At 39.5% G+C, this 15,892-nt stretch overlaps 1 protein-coding gene across 1 annotated transcript in view; it reads right to left on the bottom strand.

Annotated features, from left to right (window-relative positions):
* Window positions 1–7,855: 7,855 nt before the first annotated feature.
* Window positions 7,856–15,892, bottom strand: part of dntt (deoxynucleotidyltransferase, terminal) — a 294,866-nt gene continuing 286,829 nt past the window's right edge. Inside the window, exon 11 of the mRNA XM_072239756.1 lies at window positions 7,856–8,468. Coding sequence (XP_072095857.1) covers window positions 8,382–8,468 — 87 coding nt within the window. The 3' untranslated portion in view covers window positions 7,856–8,381. The remainder of the gene's footprint in view (window positions 8,469–15,892) is intronic.

Here is a 15,892-nt window from a genome sequence, read left to right as displayed (position 1 = left end):
AAAGAGTTAGCTCGTTGAGCAGAAAGGGTCCGTTACCATGTTGTATCTCTAAATAAATAAATAAATAAATAAATAAATGCTATCAGCACATTTTCTTGATAGAGCTTAATTATAAAGGTCTTCTAAATAGTACTAAATATTCCAGACCCAAAAGTTACATTATCTTTTTCATTGCTGCAATCCTGAGCAATTAGAACAAACTATCAGAGGTGCTGTTCAGATGACAGCAATGAAATGTTATTGCTCAGTGTTCTCTGATTAGAATCACTCCAGAAGAATTGTGTGCACTATAATGGACTGTTACCTGATGAGGCACATAGCTAGAAGTGAGATAGGTTCACTGAACCTGACCCTTTCACCATTTATTTGGCTGAACACAAGGGATGTTATATAACATATATTCAGGAGATTTCAGCATCTCAGTCGAATAATGAAAGGTATTGAATGTGGGCCTTCTGTTGATTAGTTGATGAACCTATTAACTCTTACAGCCATCACAGCCAGCATGATAATATACCTGATCCTATATATGGGGACGTCCAGCAGATACTTTGCAATACTTTAGGGAAAGATTCTTCCGACTGTCAAAGCCTGGAATCAATACATGCAATTGTACAAATATATAATCCAGCTTAAAGGTTTCTTGGTCTTTATTGCCCTGTGCAAATACAACAGAGCTGGAGAAAAGAGGCAATAATTCTTTTCAAAATTAAAATCAATATAATTACTCTGAGCAGGACATGATGGTGAAAGTTACCGTAGTTTTGTTATTATCAAAGAAAATTTGTCCTGAGAACGGTGGCTCAATGCTGCCTGACCTGCTGGGTTGCTCCAGCATTTTGTATGTGTTACTCCAGATTTCTAGCATCTGCAGAATATCTTGTGGTTTAAAACAAACTGAGCAAAGAAGGCTGTCTTCCTTCATTGAAGGACTCGATGAACCTAGATGACCTTTCTCACAGATGGTTCCCATCACTGAGTCTAGCTTTAATTTCATATTAATTTGTCTACTTGAACTTAAATTTGCTATCGTATGATTTGAACAAGTCCTAGATCGACAGGTTAGAAAACTAGCAACTAGTAATTAACTTCACTGCAACATTACCTTGAATTTGTAAGGGATCTATTGACATCATGATACTGCAGGATGTACACAATGCTGGGACCTCTATAGTACAACAAAAGGGTAGCAGTTGCTATAGGAATGGTTGTTAAAATACCATTAGAACACAAAGTAGATTAAATCGTCTTGTCCATTAGTCAGTGAAGGAAGTAAACCTTTGACCACAATCTTTGGATTCTTTTCAAAGAGTTCAAAGTTTAAGGTAAATTTATTATCAAATTTATTTACGTATCACTCAGTTGTTATGTGCCACGTTGTATGGCGTGGTTGATAATGGTCATTGTACGACCATGATTGTTCTTGGCAAACTTTCTACATAAGTGGTTTGCTATTGCATCCTTCCGGGCAGTGTTTTTACAAGACAGGTGACCCAAGCCATTATCAAAATTCTTCGGAGACTGCCTGCCTAGCTTCAGTGGTCACATGACCAGGACTTGTGATATGCACCAGCCACTCATATGACCATCCACTGCTTGATCCCATTGTTTCAGGTGACCCTGACTGGGGGGATAAACAGGTATTCAGAATGGCAGGCAGTGACTAGTGGGGTACCGCAAGGCTCAATGCTGGGACCCCAGTTGTTTACAATATATATTAATGACTTGGATGAGGGAATTAAATGCAGCATCTCCAAGTTTGCGGATGACACGAAGTTGGGCGGCAGTGTTAGCTGTGAGGAGGATGCTAAGAGGATGCAGGGTGACTTGGATAGGTTGGGTGAGTGGGCAAATTCATGGCAGATGCAATTTAATGTGGATAAATGTGAGGTTTTCCACTTTGGTGGCAAAAACAGGAACACAGATTATTATCTGAATGGTGGCCGATTAGGAAAAGGGGAGGTGCAACGAGACCTGGGTGTCATTGTACACCAGTCATTGAAAGTGGGCATGTAAGTACAGCAGGCGGTGAAAAAGGCGAATGGTATGCTGGCATTCATAGCAAGAGGATTCGAGTACAGGAGCAGGGAGGTACTACTGCAGTTGTACAAGGCCTTGGTGAGACCACACCTGGAGTATTGTGTGCAGTTTTGGTCCCCTAATCTGAGGAAAGACATCCTTGCCATAGAGGGAGTACAAAGAAGGTTCACCAGGTTGTTTCCTGGGATGGCAGGACTTCCATATGATGAAAGACTGGATGAACTAGGCTTATACTCGTTGGAATTTAGAAGATTGAGGGGGGATCTTATTGAAACGTATAAAATCCTAAAGGGATTGGACAGGCTAGATGCAAGAAGATTGCTCCCAATGTTGGGGAAGTCCAGAACGAGGGGTCACAGTTTGAGGATAAAGGGGAAGCCTTTCAGGACCGAGATTAGGAAAAACTTCTTCACACAAAGAGTGGTGAATCTGTGGAATTCTCTGTCACAGGAAACAGTTGAGGCCGGTTCATTGGCTATATTTAAGAGGGAGTTAGATATGGCCCTTGTGGCTATGGGGATCGGGGGGTATGGAGGGAAGGCTGGTGCAGGGTTCTGAGTTGGATGATCAGCCATGATCATAATAAATGGCGATGCAGGCTCAAAGGGCCGAATGGCCTACTCCTGCACCTATTTTCTATGTTTCTATGTTTCTATTATACTTTGTCCAAGGGTGACCTGACGGCTAGCAGAGGGAAGTTGTGCCTTACACCTCCTTCAGTAGAGATGTATCTCTACCCTCCCACCCACAAAATACGTATATGTCACCATAAACAACTCAATGATTTATTTTCTTGCATGCATTCACAGTAAAACAAAGAGATACAATAGAACAAATGAAAAACTACACACAATGACTGACAAACAACCGTTGTGCAAAAGAAGACACATTGTGAAAATAGAAAAAAAATCAAATAAATTAATTATACTGACAACATGAGTTGTCAAGTCCTTGAAAATGAGTCCATAGGTTGTGGAATCAGTTCAGTATTGAGGTAAGTGAAGTTATTCACACTGGTTCAGGAAGCCAATGGTCAAAAGGTGCTAACTGCTCCTGAACCTGGTGATGTGGAACTAAGGTTCCTGTACCTCCTTCCCCATGGCAACAGTGAGAAGAAAGCATAGCCTGAATGGTGGGTCCTTGATGATGGAGACTGCTTTCCTGTGGCAGTGGCTTTGGTGCGAGACTGTGGCAATGTCTATATCCCATTCAGAAAAACATAACATGGATAAACCCCAACAACAGGCCAATCGTATTAAATACGGAAACATTCAGCGGCCATAATTTCAGGTAAAATTGTTACAGCAGGGCCTGGGGTCAATAAATGAGAGGCAAGATAGAATTGTTAAAAACAATCCAACAAATGTTTTTGAGTTCTTCAATAATAAAGAAAAAGATGAAGCTAATATAGTAGAATATCTGTATTTAGACTTTTGTAATAATGTTGATGAAGTGCCACATAATGGAGATTGGAAACAATGAAGCTCGTGTGGATAAAAGAGCAACAGCCTTGTCAATGCAAACCTGGCCAAAAAAGAGGAAGTAAAGGATGTTGGTTTTCAGACAAAGAGATGTATGCCTCTGGGTCAATATTACAGCCATTGATTTTTTTGATACACAGTAATAGCCTGAAATTGGGTAGACAGTGAAAAAGTATTTTAGTATCGTCCTTCATCAGATAAAATGTGCATGATCTATGATAGACTGCACTGTGTTCAATCTGTTAGAAGCAATTGGGATGGTGGGGCAAGTTGCTGTTCGCATTTAATTAAGTGATCTACTTACAGACTCTCATTCACTATCCTCTTTCTTTGAAACTATTAGAAGATCACTCATATTAATTAGAACTTGGACAATTTATGGGAATTGTAGATTGAAGTGTCAAAAATTAGTTCTGACCCAGTTTGCCCAGTAGATTTATTAGCATCCTGAATCTAAGAGAGGTTTTATAGTGCAATTCAAATTTGGACTCCTACACTAATGCAACTAAATTACTAATTGCCAAGGGTGACTAAAAATATTACTGTAACGTTTTAAAGATTCTTGGAGACTACTTGATGAAAATCACCAGTGAAATCCTGTAGGAACATTCACAAAGCAATTGAGCAAAAAAAAGGCAAAGATGAGATAATACTGTGTATAGATTCTGAAAAATGGGAATTAGTAAATAACTAATAATCAGTTAGGATAATCATGTTTTTGCCATAGGTTAATAGTTAATATAGCTCAGCTGTGGTTTCCTTCTCATTTTATCCTTAAGCCCTAAGAGGCAAAAATTGTCTGTGCAGAGTAAAAGGACTGGAACAAGAAATAAAAACAGAAAGACGATGAGAATGAGGGAAAGAGAAAGGGAGAATAAGGCTGCTGTGATTTCTTCAGCCTAATCTGGATGTTGGCTGAATCCCTTTTCAAGAAGAAATGTCGGATCGAATTGCACAACCCATCTTCAATATGTTAGTAAAATGTCTCAAGGTACCCTTCTATTTATTTCTAGCTGCTGAGTGGAATTTATACATTGGGGATTTCTATTAAAAAGATTTAAAGTACTAAAAGGCTGAGCAGCAGTTCCATAAATACTCATTTGTGAAGACTTAGGTAGTTTAAAGTAATGAATAGTTTTCTTTTAATTAGACTTATTTTTGGACAATTTCAACACTATTGTAGCTGTTTCTGCCATAGGATGGAAGCCAGTGAATTGGTCATGCTTCATTTATGAAATGGGGAGATATTTTTGCTCCATTTTACAACTTGTTAAATGGGAGAAGTCACATTTGAACCTGCCCAGTTGATAGTCAATCTAAGTAGGCCTTGGGGAAAAGTGCAATGTGACAGGCCTTTTGAATCCAGCAGTGATTAACAGAATTGCCAATAGATTATTTTATATGATTTTTCAGTAGCTGCCATCTTCTAAGTGAAATTAATTTTACCCTTGGCGGCACAGCTGGAATGAGGGAATATTGGACAGGCACTAGAATAATCAATACAATGCAAAGAGCCTAACACCCAAGTTATATAAATGACAGGAGAGTTAAAATGCAGACCAACGGCATCCAATTTCTGCTACTGCCAGTGAAATAATGTTATATGGAGAAATTTACAAACATGCAGCAAAATACAGACAATCTGTAACACAGAACAGTATGGCTGGGGAAATCTCTTCTGTCTACATAATGTCAATCCACTTCCATTTTCTTCTCATTCATGTTCCTATCTAAACGGCTCTTAAAATTCCCAAATGCTTCTGTCTCTGCCACCATCCCAGACCACGTATCCAAAGCATGGTATGGCAACTACTTGTATATAACAGTAAGAAACTGCGGAGGATTGTGGACAGAGCTCATCACATTACAGAAAATAGCGCTGAAAATGGCACACAAAATGCTGGAGGAACTCAGCAGGTCAGGCAGCATCTATGGAAATGAATAAACAGTTGGTGTTTCAGCCTTAGACCCTCCATCAGGACTGGAAAGGAAAGGGGAAATGCCGGCATAAGAGGTTGGAAGGGGTGGGGGGAGGGAAGGGAAGGAGTACAGGGTAGAAGGTGATAGGTGAAGCCAGGTGTGTGGGGGCGGAGGGATGAGTTAAGAAGCCGGGAAGTAAAGGGCTGGAGAAGTAAGACTCTGACAGGAGAGGAGAGTGGACCGTGGGAGAAAGGGAAGCAGGAGGGGCACCAGGGGGAGATAATAGACAGGTGAGGAGAAGAGGAACTAGGCTAGAGTGGGGAATTGAAGAGGGAAAAGGGAGCAGGGAAGAATCACTGCAATTCTGGAGAAATCGATGTTCATGCCATCGGGTGGGAGGCCACCGAGGCGGAATATGAGGAGTGCCTCCTCACCGTGGCTGAAGAGGACTGACATATTGGAATGGGAATGGGAATTGCAAGTAAAATAGTTGGCCAAAAGGAAAGCCGTTTTTTTTTTGTGGATGGAGCGGAGGTGCTTGACAAAGCAGTTCCCGAATCTAAGTTGGTTCTCACCAGTGCGGGGGAGGCTGCATCCTTCACTTTTCTCCTATGGTGTACTCTCCTCTCCTATCAGATTCCTTCTTCACCAGCCCTTTACCTTTTCCACCTATCACCTCCCAACTTCTTAATTCATCTCTCTTCCCCACCCACCAGGCTTTACCTATTACCTTCTAAGTGGTACCCCTTCCACTCCCCCCCCCCCCCCACCATCTTATTCTGGTATTTTCCCTTCCAGTCCCGCTGAAGAGTCTCAGCCCGAAACATCAACTGTTTACTCATTCCCATAGGTTCTGCATGACAATGCTGAGTTCCTCCGGTATTTTCTGTGGATCGCTCTGGATTTCCAGCATCTGCAGAATTTCTTGTGTTTACAGAAAGCAGTCTCCACTCCACGGGCTCTGCTGCACTTCTCACTGTCTCAGGAAAGCAGCCAGCATGATCAAAAGTCCCAACCCTCAGACATTCTCTCTTCTTCCCTTTCCTGTAGGGCAGGAGATACAAAAGTCTGAAAGCACATACCACAGGCTCAAGGACAGCATCTGTCCTGCTGTAATAAGACTGTTAACTGGTTTCTTGGTACAAAAATATGGACTCTTAAACTCACAATCTACCTTGTAATGATCTTGCACCTTATTGTCTACCTGCACTGCACTTTCTCTGTAGATGTTACACTTTGTTTGGCATTCTGTTTTACCCAGTATTACCTCAGTGCACCATGTAATTAATTGATCTTTATGGCTGGTATGCAAAACAAACTTTTCACTGTATTTTGGTACATTTGACAAGAATAAAACAATTCCAATTACAGTATTTAGTGCCTGCAATGAGGTTACTAAACATTTTTCTTGCACCTGTGCATACATGTACTTGTGCATATGACAATAAATTTGACTTTGATTGCGTTACATTTAGAACTTCTAACCATTTTTAACTGCTATGAAATAACTTTCAATACAGCCAAATAATCAGCTATTAGATAACAGGTACTGCAATGATATACTGTACATCTCAATATTATTATTTGCTCTTTCAAACGTAGATAATCTTAATACTCAAAACTTTTCATACCTTCTCACAAGATAGAAGGAGGCTACTCAGTCCATCAAGTTTATGCTAGCTCTTGGGATATTCAGATCAACCCCATTCCTCCGCTTATTTATTTGTAACCTATTCTCTCTCTCACAGGTCCATCAACTCCCGCCTGATTCTCTGTCCTCAATCAATATCACAGACAATTTACAGAAGTATGTGTGTGAGATTTGGGAGGAAATTGGAGCACCTGGCACAGCCTACATGGTTACAGTGAGAAAATGCAAACAGCACAAAGACATAACCCAGAGTCAGAATCGAATCTAGTTACTGGAAATGTACATCAGCAGCAATAATTGCTGTGCCACTGTGCTAGCCCAAATGGCACTGAGTTAAGGAAGCTCTGCCGCCTTGATGAATTTGAAGCCACTGAAATCTGTTCAATCTATAATGCATATAACCTGTATATTAATGTAATGTGTATCAATATAATGATATTTAATAAACAATCACAAGGAAATATAACAATACAGAAAAAGTGTAAGTTGCAGATTTTTTTGCATCAGTTTTTCAGATTCTTACCTTAAGAAAATTGTACATGCTTGTTATTTTGGCTACAATGCCTGCCAGAGATGTTTGATGTATCCACAATTCCAGTAAAATTTATAGAATCTGTGACCATGTATTTAGAATTGCTCGGAGCTTTACTGCAAGCTGTTATTTTCATAATTTCTTACATTATAATATCAAGAAGAATAGTTCAAACCAAGTTATGAGACCTTTATTAAGGATTTGCAGAACTCTACATATAACAGCACATTGTGTCATTTCCAAAACTGTTATGGTATCTGATATGTAACCACAGAGAGAAAAAAAATCAATGAAAATAACAAGCAACATAGTGAATGCAATAAATCATTCTTTAACACATTTTTAAGAAAGTTGACAGAAGGAAATGTGGAATTCACCCTTCCAAAAGGCCATAGATGGTGGGTCATTTTTTTTACGTGTAGCCCATGTAGCCCATTTGAGATCCAGTGTTTTCTTTGATAAGCAAATCAACAAATAAAAATCAATCACCCTCTTTGTTTACTATGATCCTAAGTCTCCATTACTTGGGTGGCTGAGTAGCTCTCTACAAAGTAGTTTCATTTACAATTTATATCTGTTATATCCTGCTGCTAGACTTGAGATCACGGTTTAGACACCCAAGGTTGAAAATTAACGTTGTATTAGCTTTTTATAAACCAATGGCTTCGAAATCAAATGATACAAAATAAGATAATTTTCCTCCTCCAAAATTGTATTGAGTGAGTTTTATTGAAAAGACGCCTTCTACTTCTGGAGATTAAGCATTTCTTTCCCATGGTTCAAGGTATTCCAAGCCCAAGAGAGCAAAGATTTCTTCCTCAGTGTTAGCTTTAAGATATACCTGCTGTAAAAGAGAAACAAAAAAATTTAGTCAATGGACATCCATGTTGTATTAGCAATTCAAGTCATGCTTTATTTAATACTAGTCACCAAAAAAATCAGATCATGTTGTTGCTGTTAATACGTAGGGAGATTTTTGCCGAGAAACACATCACGTTAATAGTGGTAAATGTTCTATTTAGTTGTACCAGTGTATTGCAGTCTGCTTCTGAAATTCATTACAATGCTTTCAATGAAATGAATTTCAGAGGCAAAATACAATGTGTTGACACTGCTAAATAGCGTGACTAATACTATTGACCCAAGTTGAAATTCCAGGCATGTGTCTAATAATTCATGTTAATGACTTGTATAAGACTTTATGTAAAAAATAAATATGATCTGCTTTAATACAGAAAATGGTGATTTGTGAGTCCAGACCTTTTATATTTTACCTTGTCCACTAGGAGCACATTTGTAAATTCACAATGGGCCCACAAATTTTGATGTCTGGATGCATCCCTGAAAACTTCCTATATGCCAGTTTGGCATTGAAGTTTCTTACCACAATTGCAGACTTGAAAAATTACCCTATTGTGTTTATATAAGTGAAATCCGAAACTGTTTAATAGTTTAGATAAGAGAGTGAAGAGCCAAACATATCAGTGCAAACAACAGGCAACATCCTATTACCAATCATGTAATCCATCAACACCCACTTGCTTGTGTTATAATAGCACTGACATGAATTCAGCAAAATGACTCCTGTCAACATTCTTGATATTTATTCTACACAAAATATGAATCATCGCTGAATATCACCTTGCCACACACACAAAAAATACAAACTGGTTATAGAAAATAACTAGTTCTATGTGGTTAAAAACTGTGGAATTATATGTAATTATTAAAGTACAGTACTGCAGGATTTTGATCCCTCTACACCATCTGTTATGTTGTCAAAACCTCCATTTCAATATTGCAGTGGTCATCTAACCAATAAATCATTGCATATAAAGTACAATGTTATTATGATTGGCAATGCTGCAAGCTCTTGAATCAAAACAAAATCTAATCTTGAAATTGCTTCAGAATGAGAAATTTACAAAATGACTTTGGGCAGCTTGTCTCAATTAGAAACTTGAATACAAGCTTGTATGACAAAGTATGGCTTAAATAAAATTTAAAGGAAAGGAGCTTGATAAATGTAATTGTTCTTTAGATCATGAAGGCAAACTCTGATAATAGTTTTGCCTTCTTTATAATTGAGAGACCAAACTAAAGTTGCAGCCTACATTAAAGTAATGTCCAGTTCCTTCCATTTAGAAACAAGATTTCTATTCTTATTCACATTCAGGGATTTTTAGGATATCTGTCATTCACAAACTGATTGTTCTTGTTGTAAATCAAAGAGTCCTTAACATTAATTTTCTTTACAAGCACCGTGTATTTCAAACCCTTGTAGTTTTATTTCAGATTCCAAGATTTTTACTTTGAGATTTAATCTTACATGAATGCATTGACGATGTATGTAAACTTTGAGTCAAAAACGAAATTCTGATATGTGTAGCAAGGTGGTTATATTACTGTCATGGTCATCAGAGGCCCAAATTAACAAACCTGATATAGCACATGGGAAAATGGAAATTGTTTTATATAAAGATAAGTTTAATAAGATTCTAACCTCAGTAATGGATGACTATGAAACCACTAGCTTGTTGTTAAACCCACCTGGCTTCTATCAACCTCAACCCACTGCAATTTGCCTGCTGCCAAAGTAGGTCTACAGCAGATGGCATCTCCCTGACCCTACACTCATCTCTGAAACATCTGGATAGTAAAGGGACCTAAGTCATATTATTGTTTATTGACTACAGTGCTGCCTTCAATATAATTCCAAGCAAACTCATCACTAAGCTCTGGATTCTGAGAGTCAATACCTCCCTCTGCCACTGTTTCTTGACTTCTGACCAACTGACAACAACCAGTAAGGACAAGTAGCAACATATCACCTCAACTTTTCTACATGTGGGTGCTCCACAAGATTGCATCCTCAGCCCACTAGATCTACAGTCATGTACTGTGTGGCGAGGTTTCTGCTCTAACTCCATTTACGAGTTTGTAGATGCACCTTAGTGGGCTGTATTTCAAATAGCAATGAGTCAGAGTACAGGAAGAAGATAGAGATCTTAGTAACGCGATCTTCAGACAGCAATCTTTCCTCAATGTCAGCAAAACAAAGGAACTGGTCACTGGCTCAGAAAGAGGAGCGGTACACATGCTCCTGTCTACATGAATGGCATTGAGGTTGAGAGGCTTGAGCGCTTCAGCTCCTAGGGGTCAACTTTACCAATAGCCCGCCCTGGTCCAACCACATAGATGCCACAGCTCACCAACATCTCTGCTTCCTCAGGGGGCTAGAGAATTTTGGTGTGTCCATGTCAGCCCTTACATATTTTTATCACTGCACCGTAGAGAGCAACCTGTCTGGATGCATAATGGCTTGCTATGGAAACTCCTCTGCCTATAAACACAAGAGACTGCAGAGAGCTATGGACACAGCTTAGCGCATCACAGAAAGCAGCCTCCCCTCGGTGGACTCTGTCTATATTTCTCACTGCCTCAGCAAAGCAGCCAGCCTAATGTAAGACCCACACTGGACCTTCTCTCTTTTCCCCTCTTCCATTGATCAGAAGATAGAGAAGATTGAAAACGTGTACTACCAAGCTCAAGAGCAGCTTTTAACCTGATGTGATAAGACTACTAATGGTTCCCTAGTATGATAAGATGGACTCCTAACCTTACAATTCACCTCATTGTGATCTTGCACCTTATTGTTTACCCTGGACTGCACTTTTTCCATAGCTGTTTCATTTTATTCTGCAATGTTATTGTTTGACTTTGTTCAACCTCAATGCACTGAGTAACGATTTGATCAGTATGAGCATTATGCAAGGCAGGTAATTCACTGTATCCTGGTACATGCGACAAAAATAAACTGATTGCAATTCCAATTACAATGTACCTGCTTTGACTCATAAATGACAGCAAGCTCAGAACAATGTGGTTGAGTCCTATTTGGGAAATACAGTCATCCCAGGATCTGCTAACAGTTAAACTGTTGAAAGTAAAGGGTGTTCACTTCTGATCAAAGATAATTAAAAGGTCTCATGGTATGAAAAACCTTTTTTGAATACACTGATATAAATTTTTGATGAACGAACAGAGACATTTTGAGGGGAATAAGTTCTGCTGAAGTTAAAACTCAACCAGGATCTGACTCAAGTGTGGTTAATTCAAACCCAAAGACTTATAACTTCTGTTTACCATATCAACACACACAATATGCTGGAAGAACTCAGCAGGCCAGACAGCATCTATGGAAATCAATAAACAGTTGACATTTCGGCCACTACCCTTCCTCAGCACTAGAAAGGAAGGGTGGAGATGCAAGAACAAAAAGGTGGTTGGAGGGGAAGAAGGACTAGCTAGAAGGAGATAGGTGAAACTGGGTGGGTGGGTGGGTGGGGAAGATAAAGGGCTGGAGAAGAAGGAATCTGATAGGAGAGGAGTGTGGACCATGGGAGAAAGGGAAGAAGGAGGGGCACCGGAGGGAGCTGATAGGAAGATGAGGAGAAGAGATAACGGGCAATTGAAGAGTGAAGAGGGAAGGCGGATTAAATTACTGTAAATTGGAGAAATTGATATTCATATCTTCGGGTTGAAGGCTACCTAAAGGGAATATAAGGTGTTGCTCCTCCACTCTGACAGTAGCCTCAGAGAGGGGAAGATCAGAAGGAATGTTGAAGACATGGCAGGGATTTGAGCTATGATCGGGGGGGGGGCCGGTGGAGAGTTGGTGGCATCAGAGGAGGGGGGTTCAGTGAAGGTAGAGTGGGTGGGAGGAAGTTGGAGGCCCTGAGGACCCAAAAGGTGATGGAGGAGGCTGAGACACATGGGGTTGGAGAGTGGAGACTCATCTAAACAGACCACTTTGTAAAACTGAGGTCTAAGGAGTAAACAGTCTTTTGCAGTGAGTCCAAAAAAACACATCAAATTTCAAAATTAGAAAAAGGCACCAATCTTAAAGACATGGAAGCTGTAGGGAGGATAGACGTAGCAAACTGTAAGCTGGGCAGACAAGCGGCAGATGAAATTTAATACAGAGGAACAAGATATGATCTTTTTGCAGAAAGAACAGGCAAAGCTAATACAGGCTAAACAGCATAGTACTAAAAAGGTGCAAGAGCATAAGATCCCAGGTGTTTATTTCATAAAGCATTGCAAGAAATAAGTTAACAAAACATTAAGGATCTTGGAAAATCCTGGAGCCACTTCTCTCCCATGTGGTTCCTTTCTTCAAATGTCAATTTGAGTCCCAATAAACATTCAGCTGCATTTCACTTTGCAAGGTGCAAGCTGTTTTTATGGCCATTGTCAAGAGGCTTTAACTGCTCATGGTATAAGCCCCATGCTGTGATGCGTACCTGTCAACAGCTGAATTAGCATTGGCCACACATAGCAGTGCTATATACAAACAGGAAACATAAACTACAGTACATCAAAAACAAGAGGGGCAACTTCATTCTGAATCATAATCCTTGTATCCTTTTCCATCTCAAAATGTTCATCTGTTCTACTGTTGAATGAACATCAAGTAATTCCTAGTTGATTATGTTAATCACCTCAACAGGTCAAATATATTTTTCTCTGAAATTTCAAACAGAGTCATAGAGTAATATAGTATGGAAACAAACCATTGAGCTCAACGATATTTTTCCCAACATCAAACACCCATTTACACCAATGAAAACTGAAACCATTTTAATGTCCCAACAACCCCCCAAACCTCTCTAAATTCACCCACACTAGGGACAAGTTATAATGACTGACTAACTTCCAACCCATTTAAAAAATACATCAATGCGAGTTTACAAACAAAAAATCCGCTAGATTTGATCTCCGTCTCTGCCTTCATTGCCATGAAATAATTAAAGCAAATCATAACACGAAAGAGTCTGCAGATGCTGGAACTCTAAGACAACTCAGACAAAATGGTGGAGGAACTCAGCAGGTCAGGCAGGATCTCTGGAAATTAATAAACATTTCATGTTTTAGGCCGAGACCATTCTTCAGGACTGATAAGGAAGGGGGAAGATGCCAGAGTAAAACGCTGGGAGAAGGGGAAGGACACTAGCTAGAAGGTGATAGGTGAAACCAGGTAGGAGTGAAGGTCAAGGGCTGGAGAAGAAGGACTTTGATAGGAGAAAAGAGTGGATCACAGGAGAAAGAGAGGGAGGAAGGGACCAAGGGGGAAGTGATACGCAGGTGAGAAAAGGTAAAAGATCAGAGTTAATTAAAGCAAATTCTCTGTGCTGGAGATTAGATTATGAAGACATGTAGTCCTCTTTTATTGTCATTTAGTAATACATGCATTAAGAAATGATACATTATTTCCTCCGGTGTGATATCACAAAACACAGGACAGACCAAGACTGAAAAAACTGACAAAACCATATAATTATAACATTTAGTTACAACAGTGCACAATACCATAACTTGATGAAGAAGTCCATGAGCACAGTAAAGTTCGAAGTTTCTCAAATGTCCCACATCTCACGCAGACGGGAGAAGGAAGAAAAACTCTCCCTGCCATGCCGACCACAATTCGACTCTGAGTCATCCGAAAACTTCGAGCTCTGATCAGCTCTCCGACACCAAGTACTGAGCGCCATCTCTGTCCGAACGATTCGACCTCCTTCTCGGTCGCCAAAAGAATCCCTTTGCAGAAAGTTTGTTGAAGGTGACCATGAGGAGTGGTGTGATTCTTTATAAAAGTATGGGTGAATGGACAGATGGAAATGGGAGAACGTGCACAGTTGTTATCCCTGTTGAGTAACTTGGAGGAAGGATGCTTTGCTAAATTACAGTTTAGAAGGCAGATTGAGAGAGATCGGTTTTTATATTCATGTACAACCTGATGTTATATACATAGATCAGGTTATAAATGAATGTACTCGGCTTTTCCATGCATTTGGTGTTGAATTCACAAAACGACAAATGTGTTCCTACTGCTCACTCCGCTGGTGAGCTCCAGCCACCATTGTTTTTATTTCATGATCTTCCTTCATCCATCAGTAGGGAAAAGGCGCCACACACAAGTCACATTATTTACTCATTCTGGATCAAAGTACCCACCATAGCTTTCATATAAATACACGTAAGAGTAAAATATTTAACTCACATTAACTGCATTTTGTCTCATATATCACTTCCTACTCTGTAGGCAAAGACAGGTGGGCAGTTTGCCAGATTTCTGGCACCAATTAACTGGTTAACAGGTAGTGCAAGAGCAACACTAGAGGTGATTCACCTTCTAATTTCCCCCAGATCCCTTGGGGAAGATCTTTGCTTGTGCTTGGCACTTGCCAGATGGCAGTGCAGAATCCAGAATTTACCAAATGATGAATTACAGAGCAAGACTGCATTTCAACATTACATGAGAAAACACACTGATACTTAAATGGAATATTTTCCTTATGTATGAGTAAGTAATATACTCCATTGCATATTAAGTCTATTGCATTTGGACTTAATTCCAAAAGTCAACAAGACCTTAATGATTTGCTAATGTGCCACACATAGATTATGAGTTTTTCCCTACTGTGGAATAATTCTATAGTTTCCCAATCAGTATAGTAAGTTTTAAAATTGCTGAATGCATTGAACTACAGATTTTATCACTAATAATGTGCAAAGTCAACTCACATTACTTAAGTTGTCCTAATCCAAAAGATATCCATGAAGTTTGTTTGGACCCCTGTTTTATTCTCTACACTGATACACATAATTCTTTTACATCACCACTTCCTCTGAGTATACAGATGAAAAACAAAAGACTTAAAGAAAGAAAGCAGCAGGAGTTTTAATTCTTCTATAAAGGGAGATAATGAAAGATCATTTTACTTTCTCACTAGGGAAAAACGTTTTCATTCTTCTAGTCTGGTGCAGCAGGAATCAAAAAATATATAACAAAAAACAGGAATGGAGGTATCCAGTAGCATTGTCTAGCACGTTGAAAAGCTTCAATCTATAATGAAAAATCTATAAATTTGTGAATAATGCAACTGTTGTTGAGATAGTGATCAGGAGGCATGCCGGAGTGAAATAGATCGGCTGGCTAAGTGGTGCTGCAACGACAACCTTGCACTCAACATCAGTAAGACCATATAATTGATTCTTCAGGAACTTCAGGAATAGGAAGTCGAGGAAACGCACACCAATCCTCATCGAGTGGTCAGCCATGAAAAGGGTGAGCAGTTTCAAGTTCCTGGGTGTCAACATGAAGATCTGAAGATCTGAAGATCTATCCTGGGCCCAATATATCAAACCAATTACAAAGAAGGCACACCTGCGGCTATATTCCATTAGGAGTTTAAGGAGGTTTGG

Source organism: Mobula birostris, chromosome 21, assembly GCF_030028105.1.
Source record: "Mobula birostris isolate sMobBir1 chromosome 21, sMobBir1.hap1, whole genome shotgun sequence".
In the NCBI taxonomy this organism is placed as follows: Eukaryota; Metazoa; Chordata; class Chondrichthyes; order Myliobatiformes; family Myliobatidae; genus Mobula; species Mobula birostris.
Note: the sequence above shows the minus strand (reverse complement) of the source record. Positions and strands in the feature narration are given on the sequence as shown.